The 20,777-nt window shown below is 46.2% G+C and overlaps 6 protein-coding genes and 1 non-coding gene across 8 annotated transcripts; 2 read left to right on the forward strand and 5 right to left on the reverse strand.

The window, feature by feature from the left end:
• Window positions 1–256: 256 nt before the first annotated feature.
• LOC101762288 (E3 ubiquitin-protein ligase RING1) lies at window positions 257–4,186 on the reverse strand. Its single transcript, XM_004982723.3, has 2 exons — window positions 2,864–4,186; window positions 257–532 (listed from the first exon to the last, which is right to left on the reverse strand). Exon 1 carries the CDS (start codon window positions 4,061–4,063, stop codon window positions 2,882–2,884), a length of 1,182 nt encoding a protein of 393 aa, XP_004982780.1. The 5' UTR covers window positions 4,064–4,186; the 3' UTR covers window positions 257–532; window positions 2,864–2,881.
• Window positions 4,187–6,141: 1,955 nt separating this feature from the next.
• On the reverse strand, window positions 6,142–6,213 carry TRNAT-UGU. The gene has a single exon. It is a non-coding gene; the product is annotated as a tRNA-Thr (tRNA).
• Window positions 6,214–6,300: 87 nt separating this feature from the next.
• Window positions 6,301–8,924, forward strand: LOC101762690 (probable prefoldin subunit 5). The gene is made up of 4 exons (XM_004982724.3): window positions 6,301–6,580; window positions 6,690–6,793; window positions 7,309–7,386; window positions 8,413–8,924. The coding sequence occupies exons 1-4, from the start codon at window positions 6,400–6,402 to the stop codon at window positions 8,500–8,502; spliced, it is 453 nt and encodes a 150-aa protein (XP_004982781.1). The 5' UTR covers window positions 6,301–6,399; the 3' UTR covers window positions 8,503–8,924.
• Window positions 8,925–9,083: 159 nt separating this feature from the next.
• LOC101763098 (nijmegen breakage syndrome 1 protein) lies at window positions 9,084–13,186 on the reverse strand. Of its 2 annotated transcripts, XM_004982725.3 has the most exons (14): window positions 13,015–13,186; window positions 12,854–12,907; window positions 12,212–12,470; window positions 11,909–11,997; window positions 11,620–11,750; window positions 11,332–11,378; window positions 11,108–11,216; window positions 10,942–11,028; window positions 10,565–10,736; window positions 9,958–10,430; window positions 9,795–9,856; window positions 9,615–9,717; window positions 9,451–9,535; window positions 9,084–9,373 (listed from the first exon to the last, which is right to left on the reverse strand). In XM_004982725.3, exons 1-13 carry the CDS (start codon window positions 13,049–13,051, stop codon window positions 9,476–9,478), a joined length of 1,683 nt encoding a protein of 560 aa, XP_004982782.1. In that variant the 5' UTR covers window positions 13,052–13,186; the 3' UTR covers window positions 9,084–9,373; window positions 9,451–9,475. The 2 variants fall into 2 exon arrangements, with proteins under 2 accessions (XP_004982782.1, XP_012698301.1); XM_012842847.2 differs by having other exon boundaries at window positions 9,084–9,535.
• Window positions 13,187–13,570: 384 nt separating this feature from the next.
• On the reverse strand, window positions 13,571–14,648 carry LOC101763502. The gene is made up of 2 exons (XM_004982726.2): window positions 14,108–14,648; window positions 13,571–13,971 (listed from the first exon to the last, which is right to left on the reverse strand). Exons 1-2 carry the CDS (start codon window positions 14,364–14,366, stop codon window positions 13,775–13,777), a joined length of 456 nt encoding a protein of 151 aa, XP_004982783.1. The 5' UTR covers window positions 14,367–14,648; the 3' UTR covers window positions 13,571–13,774.
• An 832-nt stretch (window positions 14,649–15,480) lies between these two features.
• LOC101781492 (probable galactinol--sucrose galactosyltransferase 6) lies at window positions 15,481–16,317 on the forward strand. The gene is made up of 2 exons (XM_022829684.1): window positions 15,481–15,684; window positions 15,925–16,317. The coding sequence occupies exons 1-2, from the start codon at window positions 15,481–15,483 to the stop codon at window positions 16,315–16,317; spliced, it is 597 nt and encodes a 198-aa protein (XP_022685419.1).
• Window positions 16,318–16,930: 613 nt separating this feature from the next.
• Window positions 16,931–20,131, reverse strand: LOC101763907 (tetratricopeptide repeat protein 1). The gene is made up of 5 exons (XM_004982727.3): window positions 19,810–20,131; window positions 18,755–18,934; window positions 18,141–18,267; window positions 17,850–17,963; window positions 16,931–17,400 (listed from the first exon to the last, which is right to left on the reverse strand). The coding sequence occupies exons 1-5, from the start codon at window positions 20,044–20,046 to the stop codon at window positions 17,285–17,287; spliced, it is 774 nt and encodes a 257-aa protein (XP_004982784.1). The 5' UTR covers window positions 20,047–20,131; the 3' UTR covers window positions 16,931–17,284.
• Window positions 20,132–20,777: the final 646 nt, after the last annotated feature.

Consider the following 20,777-nt stretch of genomic DNA (forward strand, 5'->3'; position numbering starts at 1 on the left):
GGGCTTCGCTGGACAGTGAAACCAAAACGCAAGCGCACGTCTCCGATCCCACCCTTCATTCCACAGAATCCAGATGAAACCAGAGCAAGGCAAGGAACCCATCACTCACAGTCCATAACTCCATAGCATGCGGAGTGCCAGATGCAGTGGGCGCCGACGCCTACAGGCTACAGCTCTGCAACCATACGAGCACGCAAGCACATACAGGTTGCACGGCAGGCACAGCGCGCCTGGCATTCCCCCACACGCCGACGGGTTAAGGTGGATTTAGTATACACCGTTTAATGAAGCAGGACCAATCAACAAATCTGCACATAAAAGTCTCGGAACTCTCTCAACGCGCAGATTCTGCTGCAGGGGGCAGTTTTTGCGCCTTGTGTACACGACCTAATGAACACCAACGGTACAGCTAAAATGAACAGATTGTTCCATAACAGACTGTAAATTCCTTTGGTTCTTTCATGTCTGTAGGTATAGTCACCAGCGGCACATAAATACTGAAGGGTTTTGGACGGATCGCCAAGAGGTGAACCTGCAAGCAGAAAAAAGAAAGATCTGTTAGTACTTGTTGGTAGAAAGCACAAAAGCAGGTGTTAAGAAAATAAAGAAACCACAAAACTGTTGAGGTGCAAAGGCAACACAAGTCATTGCACAAGCAAACAAAGAAAATTATGCACAGAAAGATCTAGCATGTTCCGGAGACAGTTTAGAAACTTCATTAGAGCAAGTGGTTCTTTAATCTTTAAACAATGTCTATTCTAGCAGAAGTGTTCCATTTGTTGAATTTTTCTATGTCCAATAGTCCTCTAGAAAATACAGGACTCTACAGTTCCTATTTTAAAATATAACATGCCCAAGAAAATTATGAGCTTCATTGTCAAAAGACAGAGATCTTATCACTAGTGTTACAGATGATGTGCATAGACCTCCATTTTCATTAGATATACACTTCATACATTAAACAATGAAAAAGAAAAGGAAAAATCCAGTGACCTTTGATTGACTGAATTTGTGCAAGGTGGTTAAGTGATTAACAAAATGCAGAAAGAGGGAAATGCTGAACAAAGATACTCCAAGCTAAGTAAATGGTTCTGCTGATTGACCCTATTTTTGAATCAACCATCAGGCCACAAAAAACATAAAGCAAACTAAAATCAATAGGAACAAACTAGAACCACCCGAATTTAATTAGAAAAAACACCCATAAATCCAATCCAATGTTAATAGATTGACAATTGTTACCAGGGTTGAGGAAGGACACAAAGAAAAGGATGGACAGCTGAGCCCTTATAAACAATGCAAGCCTTCATTTATACCTTTAATATATCATTGTGTAATTGACTAATTATGCAACAAGTAAAGCAAAGACTGATCATAATCGCCATAATTGATAGAATCCATGGGAACCATGTTGAAAGAAGATCTAAAGCACGACATCCGTATAAACCATGCCACGCAAAAACTTATTTGATTATTCAGTTACCCTTTCTGCAGAAAGGGGGGCATTTTCTATATGCTGGTTTTGTTCATCTCCTAGTCTTCTAGATGCCCTTTTATAAGAAATCTAGTCTCTAGTTGCTAGAAATGACACTTGCATCTTGAAACATTCCAGAAATAACACTAAGAGATAGAAGGAAAAAGTTGGAAGTAGAATATATCAAGTTCCACAGGATGGCTGATAACTAGGAAAAGGAGAAATTAGCTATATAGAGATACGATTACCAGAAGAGCATGCTGAAACTATGAAGCATCACTTACTGTAGTAGAGATATTTTGATCTAGAAGTTCCAATTGAGAAAATGCAATCATGCTGATGACAAGCTTTTCAGTCCGTAAACCATATCTTCCTAACAGGACAACTGATCCCTACAGTTGTGCTAGATATACCATCTGAAGTTATATTGTGTATAATCAAAAAGTTTTTTCCTATTAAAAAAAAGAGGGCCTTTCTAAAGGAAGAAATTATTCCTATAAAAGTTTTTTATAGGAAGAGACACATCACATATCAATGTAACTTAGTTTACACAGGTTGGAAGCATAGGCTGTGTTAGATTCCTGAAGTTTCCTCTGCTTCAAATAAAGAATTGATCCCTAATCATGTGTTTAAACAATGGAAGTGAATATCAAGCAAAAATCCAAGACAAAGTTCCATTTAATATGTACAAACAAGGATCATAAACCCAAAGAACTTAACCAACACATTTGATCTCTAAGGCAGTTAGTGCATTTAAGGTCATACTCATACAGAGTACTACCATCCACTGTCCCACCACTACGTTTACAATAGGAATCAGGGAATTTCTCATGAAGGGGTTTCATTTGAACCAATGACCTCTACAGGTAGAAGCTTATTTTCTCTCTGTAAACATAATCCCAGCATCAAGTTCTTATTTTCTTTTAAGAAAAACTTTACTGCGAGTCTGAACAGTGAACAAGCATAGCACACTGTTTCTGTATGACGACTTATTGCAAGCCTGAAAAGTGAACAAGCATAGGCCACTGTTTCTGTATGACATTGGAAGGTAACAGTCACTACATCAAAGGTACACCTAAAAATTGGATATGAATAATTAACTATACTACTGCTTCTCCAGCTTTTCCTGTTTTATCCCTGTTTCTAAAAGACTTCCATAAGTTTGATGCCCTTTTAGGATACAGGAAGGCCATAGTGTTTGACCACATTTTCACTAAATTTAGGCGATTCCTTCCTTCCATTATGGTTAAGAAGAAAACAGTTGTTCTACAGTCAAAACTCATAAATTGAACTTAGATAAGAGAATAGATAGTTCCAAACAGGTTACGTTCCAATCTACTTCGGAAAAATATAGCCAGTAACGGTAGCAGTGTTTTACTACGCAAATACCTCCAGGTTGATATGTGCTCAATTCTTGCTGCTGGGTGTGCCTCCACCTTGCGAGCCACTGCCCTGAGAGTTGCTACCGCTGCCTCCATTGTTCCCATCCTGCTGTGATGCCTGCCCTCCCAATCCACTGAACGGCCATGGCAGTGACACATTGAACCTCCTCTCAACCACCCTGGCATTCTCCTCCCTCTCCTCCATCCTTCCCTCAGCAGAAGTAGAGCTCCCAGATGGAGCTGCTGCTGCAGCGATACCGACAGGCGGCTGTGGATTAGAGGCCTTCCGCCCCTCATAATCAGGATCATCAGTGGGCAGCTCAAAGCGACAGATGGGGCAAGAGTTGTGAAGCTCCAGCCAGGGCACGATGCAGTCGTTATGGTAGATGTGCTTGCAGGGCATCTGCTTGGCCACCTCCCCAGGCGAGAAATCCTCCTTGCAGACAGCGCATTCGGCGCCCTCCGCCGCGGCTACCATGGCGTCTGTCACAACAACATCAGGGAGTGAGGAAAGGGCCGACTTGGCGGCCGGCGGTGTGCCGTAGCGGTTGGGGTCGTTCTCGGCGAGCTGCTCGATGAGTTGCTCGAGGCCCGGGCCGACGAAGTAGTCCCCGAAGCTTGCCCCGCCGACGCGGCCGAGGCCAAGTCCAGGGCCCAGGCTGACGCTGGCGTCGTCGAGGAGCACCTGGATGTTAGCGCCTCCATCCATGAGGTTGTGGAGGTAATTCTGGAAGAAGATGACCGGGTCGAAGGGCTCCGGCTCGTTCTCGGGGGTCGCCGTGCCGGCGGCGGAGCGTACGCTGCCGCCCCCGCCGACCCTGCCGGGTTGTTCGTGGAGTCCGAGGAAGGTGTGGAGGATGGAGGAGATATCGTTGTGCCTGGATGGGGAGGTCGCGGCGGAGGAGGACGAGGACGAGAGGGAAGGGGACCCGCCGGAGCCGGTGGCTGGGGCACCAGCGGGGGCGGGGGCGGGGGCGGTGCTGGCGGCGGGGATCGTGGTGGAGGCGAAGGGGAACGGGAAGGGGAGCGGGATGAAGGTGGGGGCCGGGACGGTGACCTCCTCGAGGAAATCGCCGCGGCAGTCGGGGCAGGAGAGCTCCCCGGCGGCGGCGGCGGAGGCCGCGATGAGGACGGTGCGGTTGCATTGGTAGCAGAAGTACTGCTTGCGCGCGGCGGCGGCGAAGTAGGCGGCGGCTGGAGTGGACATGGCGGCGCCCGGCGATCTCGGCGGCGGCGGGGATTGGGATTTTCCTGTTCCTCTCTCCTCCGTCTCTCTCTTTATGGAATTTAGGTCATCGATTTTCTAGTGCTGTGTTTTGTTGGGAGCGGATTTCCTCCGGATTTATTTATTCGCGAAGCAGAAGCGTCGGGGCACGGGGCTAGCGGAGGACACGCTGTTTGGTTTGGTGAAGTCGGATAGGATCACCGCCCGGTCGCGGTATTTCACTTGGGGTCGAACACGGCAGTCGCAGTTTGGACCGAAACGTCACTTTTGTAGGTGCAGATCGTAGTAAAACTGCTAGATACTAGTCACGTTTCAAGAAAAAACTGTTAGATAGTCTTTCTTCGGGACTCTTCATCAACAAAATAATAGCACCATGCAATTCATACAGGGAGTCAAAACTCCATGTTAAGAACTTGACCTAACATAGAACTGAATGAATTTCCAACAAAATTGATAAGGCACGACGATAGCCTCCCACCGGAGATATACAAATATAACGAGATATAGATTATTCAACGATAATAAAATAGTATGATCTCATTTTACGAGAGTAAATGCCAGTATGTTATTACTTCCTTGAAATTGTAGATATACATCAGTAAAATCTATGTATCCAGGAAAAACAAAACGGAGGAAATACATTTTAGCATCATCACCGTAAAAAAAAAATAGAACTCTTTGGTATGGAAATTGAGGAGTAAAATTGTGCATTTTCTTTACATACAACTTTGTTTTAGGGGGTAATGGATTATGTGTTGTTGTTTTTTTCAAATTTGCTACAATTTCTTAAAGCCTTACTTGGTGCACAGACGATGATCCACTGTGGTGGTGCGCTAGTGCATCATACAGTAACCGACACTGGCAGAGTGCAAACTCCAGACGTTAACGGTGATTGCTAAATGTGCAGTGATGCGCGAGATATGTGTTCTTAGGTGCACTTAGCATGCAATGTCATTCATGCAATAGGATGAGACACATAAATGCATGACACCATTACACATAACACTTGGCAAACACGGGTCTAAATATGTGGTTGCATGCTCTACACGTGTTCTTGATGATGTTGATTGCCAAGAGATATAGGTAGTATTTGGTTGGGAAGGGTAACGGCATTGCAAACGTAATAAAAAATACTCGTAATGTAAATGATGTAACCAAATACAAGTGTTGTTTGGTTTCATCCGGTAAAAAAAAAAGGAAATAAGAAAAAATAAGTAGCAAGCAGCCTTTTGCGGCTAGGTGGGGGATTCACTGGTCGATGCCACTGGACGCTATCAGAACATGAGAGATCATTGTAAACGGCCATGTTTGTCACTGATGTGGCCCATTATTGGAGAACAGCTTGCACAATGTCCCTTTGTAGCAACTGCTCAATCATCTTGTGTCAACCCCTCCACAACGCTCGACGGATGCGGTCTTATAGCAAGAAATGGAGATTACGTCAGGCTTCATGGTGAGCGTTGGAGATATGTGTCTAGAGGTAAGGGAAACAAAAAATAATGAAATAGCTAGGAAGTTGCCAATTGAAAAAAAATAAAAGAAGCTTGTGTCCAGAGAAAGAAGAAAATAACAAAACATTTAGGATGTTGCCAATTAAGAAACGTAAACGTTTGTGCCTAGAGAAAAGGGAAACAGATTTTGAACTTGTCGATTGAAAAGGAAAAAAAGGAAAACAAAATAATGAAATGGTCTAAAATTAAGTGTGATTTAAAAGTTGTAGAAAAACAAAATAATGAAATGGTTTAAAAGTTCTCATTTGAAAAGAAAAAAAAAGTTTGATTTAAAAGTTGTAGAAAAAAATGATGAAATGGTTTTATATTTGTCAATTGAAAAAGGAAAAGAAGATAAAAATAATGGAATGTGAAATGGTCTAAAATTAAGTTTGGTTTAAAAGTTGTAGAAACAAAATAATGAAATTATTCAAAAGTTGCCATTTGAAAATAAAAATATTAAATTTTGGTTTAAAAGTTGTAGAAAAACGAAATGGTTTTAAAATTGTCAATTGAAACGGAAAAAACAAATAATGGACGGTTGTAGGAAAAAAACATTAATGAAAAAAATGCCCCCATGCAGGATCGAACTACAGACCTTCAGTTTACAAGACTGACGCTCTACCACTGAGCTATAGGGGCTAATGCGTTTACGATTTAATTTAGAATATATTTATCTCTTTTGGATCTCGCCGCCCCTACAGGCCTACACTACTACTGCCCGCCGCCCGCGTCCCTTCGTCACTCCTCCCCCCGCCTTTACAGCCGCCGCCTGTCCTCCCCTGACGCCGCCGGCGCCGCACAAGCCTAACTAGCAAGGCCGGAGCCATGGCGAGCCCGGGACGGATCGAACTGGACAAGCTGAGCGTGGAGCAGCTCAAGGGGCTCAAGGAGCAGACGGATCTGGAGGTCAACCTCCTCCAGGACAGCCTCACCAAGATCCGCACCGCCATCACCCGCCTCGAGAACGCCTCCGCCGCTCTGCAGGACCTATCTCTCCGCCCCCACGGTGCGCATCCTCTCCAATCCCCGTTGCTTCCCTGCGTCGTGCGCTCCGTTTCCTCGTCCCGTGAGCGCTGATTGATGGCTAGCCCTTTCTTTCGGTGGTGGGTGTGCAGGGAAGAAGATGCTTGTGCCGCTCACGGCGTCCCTTTACGTGCCCGGCTCGCTCGATGACGCCGAGAAGGTCCTCGTCGACGTCGGCACTGGTTACTTCATTGAGGTAACCTCGCTTGTTGCAATTGTTTGACAGATCAGCTCAGATTGGTAGCATGTGCTTTACTTCAGTAAAGTTATTATCTAGGACATTATACGGATTTGAACCACTAAAGCTTCTTCGATTGTACCTAAAACTGTTTTTGGGTTCAACACGCGTGGCATTCTGATATCCAATATCCACGGTGACTGACTAATTGGCATCGCATCATCATGTTGAATTGGAAAATCGATAATTGCATAAGGAAAAGATTAGTTGCTATGTAGCACAATACATTTCTCTCAACCTTTCTGATGGGGAAGATACAATTACTAGCCTTGTAGGCATCAGTGATGTCTCATGATTCAGCTTCTGTCTTACTAGTGGAAGAACCATTTCAATCTGCTCGAGCATAAATATGCAATGCATGCTTGTAGGTCATTTTATTTTAAACATATTTCAACCAACTCAAGTGATGCATTACCCTAGTTAAACAGTATGTGTACTCAAAACCTCAAATGCTCCATTTGTTTGCTGTGCAGAAAACTATGGATCAAGGGAAAGAATACTGTGAAAGGAAAATTAATTTATTGAAGTCGAATTTTGATGAACTGCTCGAGGTATGTAGCATGTTCTTGCTTGACTGCTCTGCTCTTGTCTACGTTGCCATTCTTCCCACCTGGAGGAGCAAATGCTTCTTTTCATGTTCACAGCATGGGTTATTCATTACGGATAAACAGTACTAATTGTATTGGCACCCACAAGACTAATTTGAGATGTTCTAGTTTCTTTGGTATAAAATGATTTTGGCATGAGATTCGGAGGAAGTTTCGTATTCTTAAATTTTCTAGCTACCTTGCAAATGTTCTATATCCTCAGATTTTGCTGTGACTTCTCTTGACATACCCATAGCATGCTGGGTAAACCAGTTCTGTCACCAAGTTTGATATAGCTGCTGGAATTTCAGTCCTAAAGCAGCTTTTTTGCCATTCTATTTCATTGTGTAACTTAGATTGTAAACAATCATCATCCTTCCAATGTGTCCATATGGCACTAACTGGAAATTTTGCCACTGCTTTTTGAATCATTTATATGTGTTCAAAATATACTTCAGTACATATGTTACAAGTAGATGCTTAGTCAACTATGAATCATAATGCATGAAATGTATTCAACTATAATTCAAAAAACGCATATAAACTTGAAGTCGGTGCAATTTTATGTTGATGGCTTTTCTGCTACTACCCTCTCAGCCACAATTTTAGGCACCGCCATACTGTGCATTTTTTATAAGAACTTTGTGAGGATGAGAACTTTACTAGTTTCTGGGAGTATGGTTCTTGTGTCTTGCTAAGAGAACTTTTGACAGAGTAAATAAACAAACTACAACTGGATTGTTTTCTGAAACAGTAGCTGCATGAGTTATCTTGTTATGGTACAGTCATCTTTTTGTCTTATGGGCGCACAAGTACAACTGCTAGATCCCCATTCGCTGAACTTATCGTCTGTCCCATAGACAGAATTATAACACAAAGCTCTGTATGGTGTGTGTGATATAATTTGAGTTAATGAGCGATTGCTTGTAGCTGATATTAAAAAGTTGGATATTTGTTATTAGTGATGAACATTCTATACTTTCGGTGTAGGTGGCCACGAAAAAGAAAGCCATAGCAGATGAGATGGATCTGCTGCTACGAACCAAGCTGAGGCAAGCATCACCTGGCCCAAGTTCGTGAGAGCTTTGGATGCGTGTCTTGTCTCCGCCTTGTGGGATGAATGGATGGTTTAGTTTGTAGCATTAGGGAAGCACAGGGAAATGATAGCTGCTTTTGTCATGTGTGCAAAGGCTGCAGGGTCACGGATAATTTGCTGAACCAACCTGCCGCATCAAACATCAAGTAATTTGGAGTTGGTCTTGAACAAGCGTTGGGTAATTTTGAAGTCAGTGTTGAACTTGCAGCGTAGATTTTTTTCCCCGTCACACAATGGATTCGACGTGTATGGCCATTTCTGTTATGTTTTTGGCACCTCAATTTGTTAATTTTGTTTTTGTTGTTGTCCATTGAACTTTCATGGGCTTGTCTGGCTGACCGGTGGGTGGTGTGCAAGTAGTTTGCAGTTTTGTGAAATTTTCGTAATGGTCCAAGATGATTTTCAATGGTGACGCTGTACACAAGAGAGTGCTACTTTCATGTTTTGCTATATCTTGATGCAAGAGAGAAGTACAGTCCAGCCGCGCAAAAGGCTGCAGGTTTCCCTTACCTTTCCTTTTTAAACGGCAACATCAAGCACTCTTCGTGGACTAGTCGCGCAACACTCAACCAAAGTTGGTCTTCGATGTGATCAAACAAAAACTGAGAACTGGTAAACGTGTCCAACATGTAATCCCAGAATCACAGCAGGAAACTAGCCGTCAGCCACAACACGATCCATTTCAAACAGCCTTCCCAACTTAGATCAGCGAACGTGCCCTAAGGTACAATTCATATCTACCACAGCCTCAGCCTCTCCCACCATGGTCAAAAAGGAGCCCTGGAGCAAAACGGGCTTCTCAGACCTCCAGAAAACTTCAGTGAAAGTGGAGTGTCGAAGGTGCTTCGAAGATGACTGTCATCCGGTTAGCAAATGAGCATGCAGTTCTCCAGGCCTCTGAATGAAGAGTCAGGCGGAGCATATGTACATACACTGGTGATCTTCTCCTGCAGGCTCTCATCTGCAGCCGGTAAGTAGGGTCTGAATTGAACTGCCAGCAGCTGCCCGTTTCTTTGACTGAAATTCCATGGTTACCATGAGGTTAAATTGTGCACATGACAAGCTTAGGGAGAACGCATAAGGTATAGCCAGGTACCTTTGCGTTGTTGAAGAGGTCCTCTGCAATGGCTTCCATTTGTTTCCGCTGCTTCTCCTCCCGCATGAAATCAGTCACTGTGCCCGCTTCATAATCAGATTCTCTGCAGACGGTAAACAAAAGCTCATTAGACTTTCACGCCTACATTCAAAATTCAATGGATGTCTTTCTAGCTCTTGCCTGTATGGTTCTCGTGCAAAAGGAACAAGGTCCTTGAAGCTGTTTCCGGACACTGTTTCCCTCTGAAGTAAAAGGTCAGAGGGCCAGTAGTAAACATGGCCACATTCAGTTGTTTGTGACAAAAACGATTGCATGAGAAAAATGTTACATTTACGTGATATACCTTCCTAAAGCGTTTGAAGTTAACACCTCTAACTTCAGTTGCTGCAGCAGGAGCTGGCCGAGGGAGTCTTTTGACAACCAGATCCTGACTAAATATGACATCACAAGCCCCATCCCTGCTGATGTCCAAATTCTCATCCTTTGGCACCTTGTTTATAACACGAACATCCTCATCTCTAGCTTTGGATCTATATATTGCTGTTTTCTCTATGACCTTAACATCATCCTCCATAGGTTTTGAAGCTTCAACTTTCTGTGGGTCATTTGGTTGAACAACGCTAGCCTTAGTTCCACTGACAGTTACAGCAGCTTCATCAGTTATATTTGTGATTTCCTTTTCGTCATCAGATATATTCTCAATGTGATTTTGAGACTTGTTCGCGGCACCAGTAGGATTAGAAGTTGCCATCTCCATTTCAACATCAGAATCCTCCACAATAGTTTCATCCGTCGAATTTGAGGATGTAACAATGACTGCCAGAAATAGAATAAAGAGAACATCTGAACATATAGGCTTGATATTATGCAGAGAAAGGCATCAAAGATGCTGGATCAAAGGTAAAGAAAAAGAGAAAAGTAGTGAATGAATTTGTTCTTTTAGTACTTACAAGCAGGTGGTTCAATAGAAGTTGCTTCCAAGCGGCCAGACAACATGGCAGCAAATAGCTTAACATCACTGATCTTTGACAAAGGAAATAGCACACGTATCTTACTGAATTCCAAAGGATACCTTGCAGGAACTACAAGAATTTGTTGATCAGTATCTCCAGCTACTGAGTCCTGTTAACAATACGGTAGAAATTGGTTTTAGCACCAAAAAGCAATGTAGCAATGAACCAGAATAACTAATGCAAAATTCTACTGGCATAAACAAGCAGGGAAAATGTCAATTTTTGCTACAAACCTGTTGGAGAAAACAGATTACACATCTCACATTTTCTAAAGAGTAAAGACAACAACTATAAAATGGTTCACCAGCACTTACCTGGCTGTTTGGACAAAATTCATCAATGTGGAGATATTTTGCTCCAGTTGATTCCAGTAATCCATGGAGTTTCTCACCAAATTGATACTGCACATGAATTGAATTAGCCAACAATAAAGTGCATAATGATCTTTTTTCTTTCAACAGAAAAAAAACCGCACACCACCTTATCTGATGGCCCCAGGATAAAAGTGTAGCCTGCTAGACAATTCTGAATGAGGTTGATCTCCACCATCTTGATTACTGTCCCATCAAGAGTCAAGTTTGGGATGTATCTGGACAAGTTCCAACAATAGCACTTCACTGTCTATGGTCATAGAGCAAGCAAAACATGATACAAGGATACACACAAACTATGTTATCAAGCGTCGAAAGGTTGCCACAACTTACTGTGTACAAGAAGGGATTTCTGTGCGTATGTTCTTTTCAGCCATTGCCTGAAACAGATTAAAATAATATAGTGAAAAACTAAGCTTGAGACATGCACTATAAGAATGGTTTATATTGGCACATGTTAACTAGGAGTTCAATCTTCAAGGATTAAAACCATGACCTCTTCAGGATCATCTGTATGACTGTATGAACATGATTTTTTTAACCTACTACTATGCAGCCAGCTAGTTCAATAACAATTCACTGGAGCATATAGGAAGTATGGCCATAGGGGAAAGCAAATACCTTAAACCAGTCTCCCAGAACAATCTGCTTCTTTCCAATAACTGCATCAAGGAGCTCGGGCGTCAACGAACATGATTCATCAGCAAGAACATGTGTACATTCATCGCTCCATTTACGAGTAGCGTATGCACCTTACAACAGAAAAATGGTGGCCATCATTAGTATGCAAAAATAACAAGAGGTTATCATGTGTCAACAACTGTAGTATTCATGAAGGAAAAAACCTAATATGCTTGCTAATGAACCAACGGTGCTTCTAGTACAGAATGGAAGTGTTGACACCACTAACCAATAGATGTCATGACTGCATGCAATGATCGATCAATTCGCGCTGACTTTCCACCATGAAAAAAGGCCACTATGGGAACAAATGACAACCTGTCAGGTAGATAAAAAAACAGAAATTAATACAACTGATGCATTCAACTTTCACAGCAAAGGATCACGAAGATACATATGAGTTAACAAAAAAAAGTCTATGCCAACATCATGTATTGATAGGTGTTCTTATGCATAGCAACATATTACATAGCAAAAGAATGAGCAAAAAGTCAAGGGAGCACATGTATGGCATATTTTGACTTGAGCTCACCTGAATGTCGCATTCCCAGTTCCAAAAGTCACAGTGTCCCCATCAATAAGCATCACATCTTCATCTTTATGTAGACGACTGCCCTGAGTTTCATGTACTTTGTTGACAAATGTGCCATACTTTGATCGGTCGACTACACGAACATAGGATGGACTGGCAGGTCCACCAGAATTCGGATCCCAGGCAACCATCTTTTCGATTGCAATCTCCGCATGGACCCGGGATATAGATGTGTCAGCTTGAACAATGACATCACAATCTGTAGTGGAAAATCACCAACATCAATATATGGTTCTGTGTTTCTCAACAAAAAAGAGGTTCTGTGTACTAGGTCAAGCATGAACTGAAGCAAGATAAACTTTAATGAAACCATAAAACCAGGATGCTTGTTCTTCTGCATTGCTGATTCAATAAGTAGCAAACACAAATTCATAAAACTTCTCCTAGTTCAAATTGCCATTTTAATCCGTGGAGCCAAAACATCATGCCTAATCTCCGTTTAGTTATTTTTTCCCCTGATGGTCTAATCCCCGTTTAGTAAAACGCGACACACCAAGCGCTAAGCAGACCTAGCTCATCGCTGCACCAATTAAAAGTAAGAAACTGCAATAGAAACGCAGGGGGAAGGTCCAAAGGAGGCACCTTTGCGGCCGACCTTGTAGGTCCCGGCGGCGAAGATGTAATACTTCTGCGTCCCTGCGAAACGCAACAACATTCAACAAGCCATTGGTCGATCCGAACTCACAAAAAAACCACCGCAAAATCGGAAGGCGATAAGTATTTCGACAGGAGAGGCGGCGCACCGCGCACTGTGTCGACGGGGGTCAGCGCCCAGACCATCCCAACTCCTTATCGGGGATTCCTTCCAGTCCCTCCGTGGGAAGGGGGGTGGCAGGCGGCTGGCGCTCGTCGGTGCTTCCGCCCGCCGCGGCGGCCGTCGGAGCAACGCGTTGGCCGGAACTGGTGCCGTCTAAAACGCCGTATCGGCTACAGCGAATACGGAAACTTTGGATGCAACTTATTGTGTTCCCCGTTGGCTCAAGGCCCAACTGCTCAAGAGGGCCGCATTGATTTTTTGGCCCAGCCCCATCCGCAGAGGCCCAAAGTGATAATTTCCTTTCTTTCAGTTTAAAACAGTTCCCCCTTTTTCCGATCCATTTTCGTAGGCTCCCTTGCAAATTTTACGTTGGGCAAAACTTATTGCATTCCAAATTTTACGTTTGGCAAAACTCCCTTGATGTTTTTCCCCTGCTGCGTTACATGTCGATTTTACCAATGCTGGCATGGTCGCTGGAGGAAGATCTCGGTGCTGAATATCTTGATGCCAATTGGATGGAGTGATCTGAATCCGTCCCCAATTGGTATCACAAGAACTGGAAATCGATCGGTTTAGTGCACAGCAAGCCAGCAACACTTGCAGTTGGAAACTGGAATGAGACATTTTTTACAACAAAAGAAGGCTATCGAGCGATGGAGTCTCGATGGCTGAAGGTGACTCGACTTCCCTTCCCATCGCCTGACTTTACTTCTCCCCTGCTCTTCTTTCTCCACCCCTGCATTCGATCAGTGAATCCAAGCGGCGAGCAAGCCCCGCTTGATGGCGCGGATCCTCTCCAGGCACCGCTCGGCGCGCTCGATGGCCATCTCCGCCCTGTCCTTTGCCCCTCCCGGTCCCGGCGGCGTGCCCGTCCGCCTCCGCCGCTTCCCCGCCTCCCGCTCCCTCATGGAGGCCGGCGGCTTCCTCTTCCGGGTCGAGGACTCTGCAAAAAGTTCCAGCAAGACTACGCGTGGTGAGCGAGTGCGCGGGTGACGACGACTGCTCGATCGGGCAGTGACACGGGACAGAAGAAGGAGGCGCATGGCATGACGTAGAGCGGAGGCAGGTGGAGGACGAACCTTGAGTGCACACGGCGTCCGCGGGGGAAGGAGCAGCCTGGGATGAGGGGGGAGTGTTGTCGGCGTCGTCGGTGGTGGTGGCGACGGCGTGCGGTGCCGGCGAGACGAGCGGGAAGGCGGCCGCGTCCAGGCCGGGGTCGGCGACGAGGCGCTCGAGCTCGGCCTTGAGCGGGGCGAAGCGGCCCGGGTGCGCCGCCTCCAGCTTCGCCAGCTCCTCGCCCGCCACCTCCGCCATCCACGTCCAGCCCGCCGCCGCCATCGCGTCCACCGGGGCACAGAGGCCGGCCGGCAGGCGCAGGCGCGCAGCTTAAAAAGACGGAGGACTGGAGGAGGCTGCAGATCGCCGCGAATGCGCAGGTACCACGAGTCCAACCACGGGCGGGCGGGCGGCGCGGAGGAAATCGAATGCGTGTGGCAGATGGTCTGATGTGATGCGGACGGTGCTGCCGAGCGAGCGGCGATTGATTTGATTTTGACAGCGGCTCGACCTGTCCCTGCTCGAGCGAGGCGGCCGGGCTGCGCCTGCGCGCGCTGCCGCTACAGCAGGGCACGGCAGACGGCGCGGCGTGTGTGGACGTTGGAAAGCGCGCGGGTCTTGTCGGGCGCCGCGCCGGCCCGCCCGCCTGGCCGCACGGGGTGCAGTGCGCACCCCGCTTCGGGGCTTCGGGCCTTGATTCCCGCGGCTTTTCGAGTCCTGCTCTGCGTCCTGTGCTTCTTTCGGGGCCTCGGGGGGCTTGGGCGCTTGGGTGGGGGTGCTGTCCTGGCTTCTGCGCCGGCACCAGTGGACTCCTCGAACGAGCAGTTTGGCTAGGCAGCTAGTACGACGAGTACTCTTCCAGTCAGCGTAAATGGTCTGGTCAAGGGTCATCTCGCCGTTGACAGTATTTGGGAGACCTGGGGTCAAGGAGTATTAATCTCTAGAGCAGACTTGGGCATTTCGGAGAAACACTCCAGATAAACTTTTTGCTGGGGAGATAGCTGCACTGCACTGCACAACACCACTGATGCACTGACCCCTTCCACAGCGCGCAAGCTCCGTGGCCGTGAGAATAATGCGCGGATCGTCGAGCGTCCGATAGCTTTGAGCCAAAATACGCAGCACAGCAGCAAGACGTGCAGGCAAAATTCATCAGCCTTCGCACACGGCGCGGCAAAATTCAGCAGCTTCGCGCGCGGTCTCCATCCAGCCAGACTCCGGCACACCGTCGCCCTCCCGCTTTATATTACTCCTAACGTGTAGCCCTGTACATGGTTCGATTCCAACCCGGTGAACCCGTGAAACCACCCCGTGATTAACCGTTTCTGAAAACCATTGCGGTTTGGTTTGGGTCAGGTTAGGAACCATCTAACCCGTTCAACATTCAGCCGCCAACATGGCCCATGCCCTGCCTTCATGTGCGCTCACCGCCGCCATCGCTGCGGTCAAGTCCGCGCTCAAGACGTTTCGGATCCGCGCCGAGAAGAAGCTCCCGGGCATTGTCAACTACTTCGGTTGGTGCACTTGGGACACCTTCTACCAGGACGTCAGCCAGGAGGACGTCGAGGCCGGGCTCCGCAGCCTCATTGCCGCCGCCCAAGTTCGTCATCGTCGACGACGGCTGGCAGTCCGTCGGCACACCGACCAGGCGACCACTCCGACTCCGACGAGCCCGCTGGCGGGGATGAGCCGCCTCGCCTGTCCAGGCTCATCGGCATCAAGGAGAACAGCAAGTTCCAGAACGCTGATGACCCGGCCGTCGGCATCAAAAGACGGTGGTGCGCGCGATGAAGGAGGAGTACGCACTCAAGTACGTCTACGTCTAGCACGCCATCACCAGCTACTGCGGCAGTGTCCTGGCCGTGGGCCCTGGCACGCCATCACCAGCTACTGCGGCAGCGTCCGTCCGGACGCGGCCCACGGCCGGGACGGAGCACTACTGCTCAAGCTAGCAGTTTCCCAAGGTGTCACCGGGTGTCGTGGAGAACGAGCTCGGGATGATGACCGACATGCTCACCCTGCAAGGGCTCGGCTTCGCTCACCCGTGTACCGCTTCTACGACGAACTCCACGCGTACCTCGCCACCGGCAGCGTCGACGGCATCAAGGTGGACGTGCAGAGCGTCCTCGATACGCTCGGCGCCGGTCATGGCGGACGCGTGCAGCTCACCAAGCAGGACCATCAGGCGCTCGACGCCTCCATTGCCAAGAACTTCCAGGAGAACCTCCCATAGCCCATCATGGACATTGGTGCCACCGCGGTGCCGCCTCCAAACCTGGCAGCAAATAATTTGGAACCCATACAACCCGGCGGCCTGGGTTGGTTTTTAACCAGAAATCGGTAAAACCGGACCGTGTACACGGCAACTACCGTGCACGGGTACACGACGCGGAGCAAAGGCTGTTGCCGCACCAGTGGTGCGGGCGAGCAGCGAGCGGGTCTGCGTTGAGCAGCTGACGGCGTACGAGAAGACGGGTGCAAGCAAATTTGCCCGGCGGCGGCGGGGCTGTTGATTGGACGTGACGGGGAGCCAGGCGCGGCGCACGGCTGTTCTCTCTGCCTCCGCAACCTATGCTTTTCTTGGCCTCGAAGTCTTTGCTTCTGTAGGAGTCAGGACAGAAATGACCCGTAATGTCGCCGGACGGGGGCACCGGGCGGGCCGCGGCGTTGCCGCCGGTCACCCGATCTGGGCTAGAGCCTAGAGGACGGATGGCACATTCGCTTGCTGTTCGTCAATCGTCACGTTGATGTGGAAGACGCAGCCTCTGCGGGTATTAGTAGTGACGAAGGCACTGAAAGTCTGAAACAAACTACATTACTTCAACGGAGAAGGCGCTGTTACGATACGGGAAAAAAAGAGAGAGAAGCCTTTCACAACAGGGGAAAACTTCCATGTTCCATCTCAGGCGACTTTTGTATCGGGGAAAATACCAGAAGTTCGCAATGATTATCATACAAGTTCGCACTCGGGAAATCACTTCTAACGTGCAACAAGTGCAAACAAAATATCCCAGGGTCCCTCGTGTTCAGAACGATTTGCAGGATTCTTGCAGGGGAACGGTGTCCGTGAACAACATGGACCATGTATATGATTGTGACGCGGAAGCACCTTGAACAATTACAATGAAGGGTCCAGTGAGTGCATTAACTTGAAATATGCCTCCCAGCCATATTCACCCCTGTATTTCTTCACCTTGCGTTTACTTCTGGAACTGAATGGAGTAAGAGCCTGTGTTTGGATCTTGTACAGCTTTGAAATTGTCAACACTCATTCCGAAGCGCCCCAGCACAGAATTCCCCAGATCTTTCAACTTTGCTGCAACAGATAACATGAGTCCATTAGTAGCAATAAGGAAAGTGGTACACTGAAAGAAACATGTACGCGCCTTGCTCATTATGCACAGCAGCACAATAAAATTATTAGTATAAAATGAACAAATCCTGATAATGGAAGGAGAGCACTGAGCAATCATTTGGTTGAGTGCAAGTTGTACGAGCAATAAAAAGCTTTGCCATGTTCCTTGCACATACTACATCCTAATGATTTCATCAATGACTCTTCTGGAAAGTAGATACTGGTTCGGTTTGCATGAACTCCTCAAACTAACAAGCCTCACGAGATAAAAGATGTCTACAGGTTTCCACAATGAGATCACAAGCCGATAATCCTATTTTGAAATACTAAGATGTCTACAGGTTTCCACAATGAGATCACAAGCCGATAATCCTATTTTGAAATACTTGAGAAAAAAGGCAGCATATTACCAATCATTTCTTCCTTCATCTTTTCTCTTTTCTCAGCTGCCAGGGGTTCAAGCCGGAACAGTGACCTCTTAGCTTGTTGATTTGAAGGATCCAGTTCAATAACCTTTTTCATATCTGTGAACAGTAATAAATTGACAGCAATCAGAACTAGTGAACTGAAATGATGCATGTTCATGTGAAAAACAATGATGTGAAATTGACATATCACAAACACATTATGGAGGTCATTCCTTTCTCTTAAAAAAACAAACACACTGTGTGTGTGTGTGGGGGGGGGGGGGGGATTCTAACCAGCAATAGCTTCGTCGTAGTGCTCGAGTTTTTCATGTGCTTCTGCCCTCCGAAGCAAGGCTTTCAGGTACGATGGATTGAGCTCAAGTGCTTTTGTGCATTCTTTAATCGTCTCATCATGTTTCCCCTAATAACACGAGTTAGTAACTCAAGAGTCAGCACTGGGATATGCTTGTGAGGAGATAAAAAATAAACTTTATTCAACATATGTGCTGGTCCAAATAAATAAATAAAGGACTAAGGTCAAGAGTACAAAACATTTGAAAATTACACTAATTAACAACAAGATTTTGGCAAAGGTAGGAGCAACGACCAAAGATTTAAGTACTAGACACCAGATACACCTGCTCTACTCTAGCAGGTCCAGACAGCATATGCATATTCTAAAAGTGTTTCTTAGAATATTTACACAGGAAGTAATGAAAAACCCATCATAGGTTAATAAAAGTTAAAAGGATAATCGAGTAGTGATAGTAGGGCACCATCTTCATGAGAATACATAGCTACAGTGACACTACTGAATTATCACAACAGTAAGGAATATTAAGCCACACAAATATGAATCTTTATTGACATCCATCACAGTTATGGTCCAACCAGGTAAAACATCTCACCATTTTCAAGAAGCATACAGCGCGATTTGAATGGCATGCGGAGCGTATATCCTCAGCAGATTCCAGCTCCGCAGCAATTTGCAGAGCCATTTCATATTGTGATAATGCTTCCTCATATTGTCCAGCACTGAAAAGCTTGTTTCCTTCTGCTTTTGCATCATTTGCTTGGCTTCTAGCTTTCTGCAGCAAGTACAAAGGTTAATCATGATCTGATCCCAAACTAATGCAAGCAACTTAAACAATATAATCAGATCCAAGCAGTAGCATCATAAATGTTCCTATATGACAATGAATCAACCCACCATTTATACTATGTGCAGTCAGTTACTCCCAACTAGTTCTGCTGAACTTTTGCATATGCCAATAACAAGATTTGGGTTATTGTTATCTTGCAAATGGATAGTTATAAATGTGGAATGGTAAGCAAATTTTGAGAACAAGTTGTACTGTGCCAGTCATATCAGTTTTGCATATCTCACATGCATATGCATCATTTTCTAAAGAACAAGTTGTACAGCGTTAGTCAAATCAGTTTTGCATACCACAAATGCATAATTTTCTAGCAGATAGTTAGCCTTTATTGCGTTCAGTTTGTACTTATAACGAAACAGACAACTAATTAGTATCTCCCATAAAAGCTATGATATAAACAAACCACAAAACAAACCTCTGGACCACTTGCATTCTGAGAATTGTACATTATTGGCAAGGAAATGAAAAGGACCGACCAAAATAGAGAATTAGATGTATGATCAATGTAAGCCATGAAGATCCTAGCTATTCAGCTACTGGGCACTAGTTAAACATAGCACCATCTCCCAGTAGTTTGAAACAAATAGGGGCAGCAATTGAGGACTTCACACGCAACCAAATCTAGTACCCAACCGGACTACCAATTGACAAATCCGCTACCTCACGTCATCGCAGGAATCAGGCAATCGGTTCAACTAGAATGACCATTTCAAGCTGCTATAGCAACTGAACTTCAGATTTGAGCACAGCGGTTGCAAACGGAAGAGGGGGAAGCTGGGATTTGGGGGCCGCTGGCGGCCTACCTCCCGCAGCTGCTCGTCGGTGAGCGCGTCCTCGAAGGCATCCTCCTCCTCCCCTTCCTCCGCCCTCGGCGCCTCCCCGCCGGCCGCGGCAGCCGCCTGCTCCTCGGGCGCCGGCGGGGACGAGGGGCGCGCCGCCTCCCCGGCGGCCTCGGTGGCCACCTGCTCCTCGGGAACCGGCGGCGAGGGGCGCGTCGCCTCCTCGGGCTCGGGCTCCGGCTCCAGCTCGATCACCACCATCTCTCTCCGGCGACGCGACGATGGGTTCGAACTCTCTGGAGGAGTCGTTTCGAAGAAGACGGGTGTGTTTGGTTTTGGAACCACGTGGGTTGGGTCGGAGCCGACCCAGTTATCTGGGTTGGGTTCGACCCAGCTCTTGTTTGGTTGCAGGGATGAGTTGGACCCAGTTTTCTGTTTGATTGGGGGGATAAAGTGGGTCGGAGTGGTTCCATCTCTTGTTTGGTTGGAGAATGCGGGTTGGACACTGAATATGCTCACCTATCTGGTGAGATTACCACATACATAGCTGCCAATTCATCAACAATATCACATTCTAGCACTGTTATGTACTGTAAAAAATTATTGAGTATTGTTTAATTTAGATAATAATATAGAATCATCAACTTCTTAACTTCTTAACCGATCTACAAAATATATCAAAATAGGCTATTGAAATGCAAGCTTTTCTCCAGACTTTCATGTTTGTAGCAATTGTGTCATACTTGTAAAAATAGGATTTGATGCTCCTTTTCTTTCTAGTTATAAACACATAGGTATAAATCATCCTAAAAGAACAGAACATTCACCAAGAGGGATGGGAATAACACCATGCATTTGCCGAGTAGAAAATCACTTGTCAAGGCAATTAACCAATTGAACAGAGGCAGCAAGCAGGCACACCAATTCATCAATCTTGAGCAACGTTAATCAAGTTGAAGCCTTACTTACATCTAGCAAGTTCAAGGCAATAC

This window comes from Setaria italica, chromosome IX (genome assembly GCF_000263155.2).
Source record: "Setaria italica strain Yugu1 chromosome IX, Setaria_italica_v2.0, whole genome shotgun sequence".
In the NCBI taxonomy this organism is placed as follows: Eukaryota; Viridiplantae; Streptophyta; class Magnoliopsida; order Poales; family Poaceae; genus Setaria; species Setaria italica.

Excerpts from the sequence above, each read along its gene's own strand:
- LOC101763502 (XM_004982726.2), bottom strand. The coding sequence starts at position 14,366 with ATGGCGGCGGCGGGCTGGACGTGGATGGCGGAGGTGGCGGGCGAGGAG. Across the intron at positions 13,972-14,107 it reads GGACGCCGTGTGCACTCAAG|AGTCCTCGACCCGGAAGAGG; the intron begins GTTCGTCCTCCA and ends AACTTTTTGCAG.
- LOC101762288 (XM_004982723.3), bottom strand. The coding sequence starts at position 4,063 with ATGTCCACTCCAGCCGCCGCCTACTTCGCCGCCGCCGCGCGCAAGCAG.
- LOC101762690 (XM_004982724.3), top strand. The coding sequence starts at position 6,400 with ATGGCGAGCCCGGGACGGATCGAACTGGACAAGCTGAGCGTGGAGCAG. Across the intron at positions 6,794-7,308 it reads GCACTGGTTACTTCATTGAG|AAAACTATGGATCAAGGGAA; the intron begins GTAACCTCGCTT and ends TTTGCTGTGCAG. Across the intron at positions 7,387-8,412 it reads ATTTTGATGAACTGCTCGAG|GTGGCCACGAAAAAGAAAGC; the intron begins GTATGTAGCATG and ends CTTTCGGTGTAG.
- LOC101781492 (XM_022829684.1), top strand. The coding sequence starts at position 15,481 with ATGGCCCATGCCCTGCCTTCATGTGCGCTCACCGCCGCCATCGCTGCG. Across the intron at positions 15,685-15,924 it reads GCCTCATTGCCGCCGCCCAA|CTACTGCGGCAGTGTCCTGG; the intron begins GTTCGTCATCGT and ends CGCCATCACCAG.
- LOC101763098 (XM_004982725.3), bottom strand. The coding sequence starts at position 13,051 with ATGGTCTGGGCGCTGACCCCCGTCGACACAGTGCGCG. Across the intron at positions 11,751-11,908 it reads TGCAGTCATGACATCTATTG|GTGCATACGCTACTCGTAAA; the intron begins GTTAGTGGTGTC and ends TTCTGTTGTAAG. Across the intron at positions 11,217-11,331 it reads GAAATCCCTTCTTGTACACA|ATACATCCCAAACTTGACTC; the intron begins GTAAGTTGTGGC and ends GAACTTGTCCAG.
- LOC101763907 (XM_004982727.3), bottom strand. The coding sequence starts at position 20,046 with ATGGTGGTGATCGAGCTGGAGCCGGAGCCCGAGCCCGAGGAGGCGACG. Across the intron at positions 18,935-19,809 it reads CCGACGAGCAGCTGCGGGAG|AAAGCTAGAAGCCAAGCAAA; the intron begins GTAGGCCGCCAG and ends TACTTGCTGCAG. Across the intron at positions 17,964-18,140 it reads CTACGACGAAGCTATTGCTG|ATATGAAAAAGGTTATTGAA; the intron begins GTTAGAATCCCC and ends TACTGTTCACAG.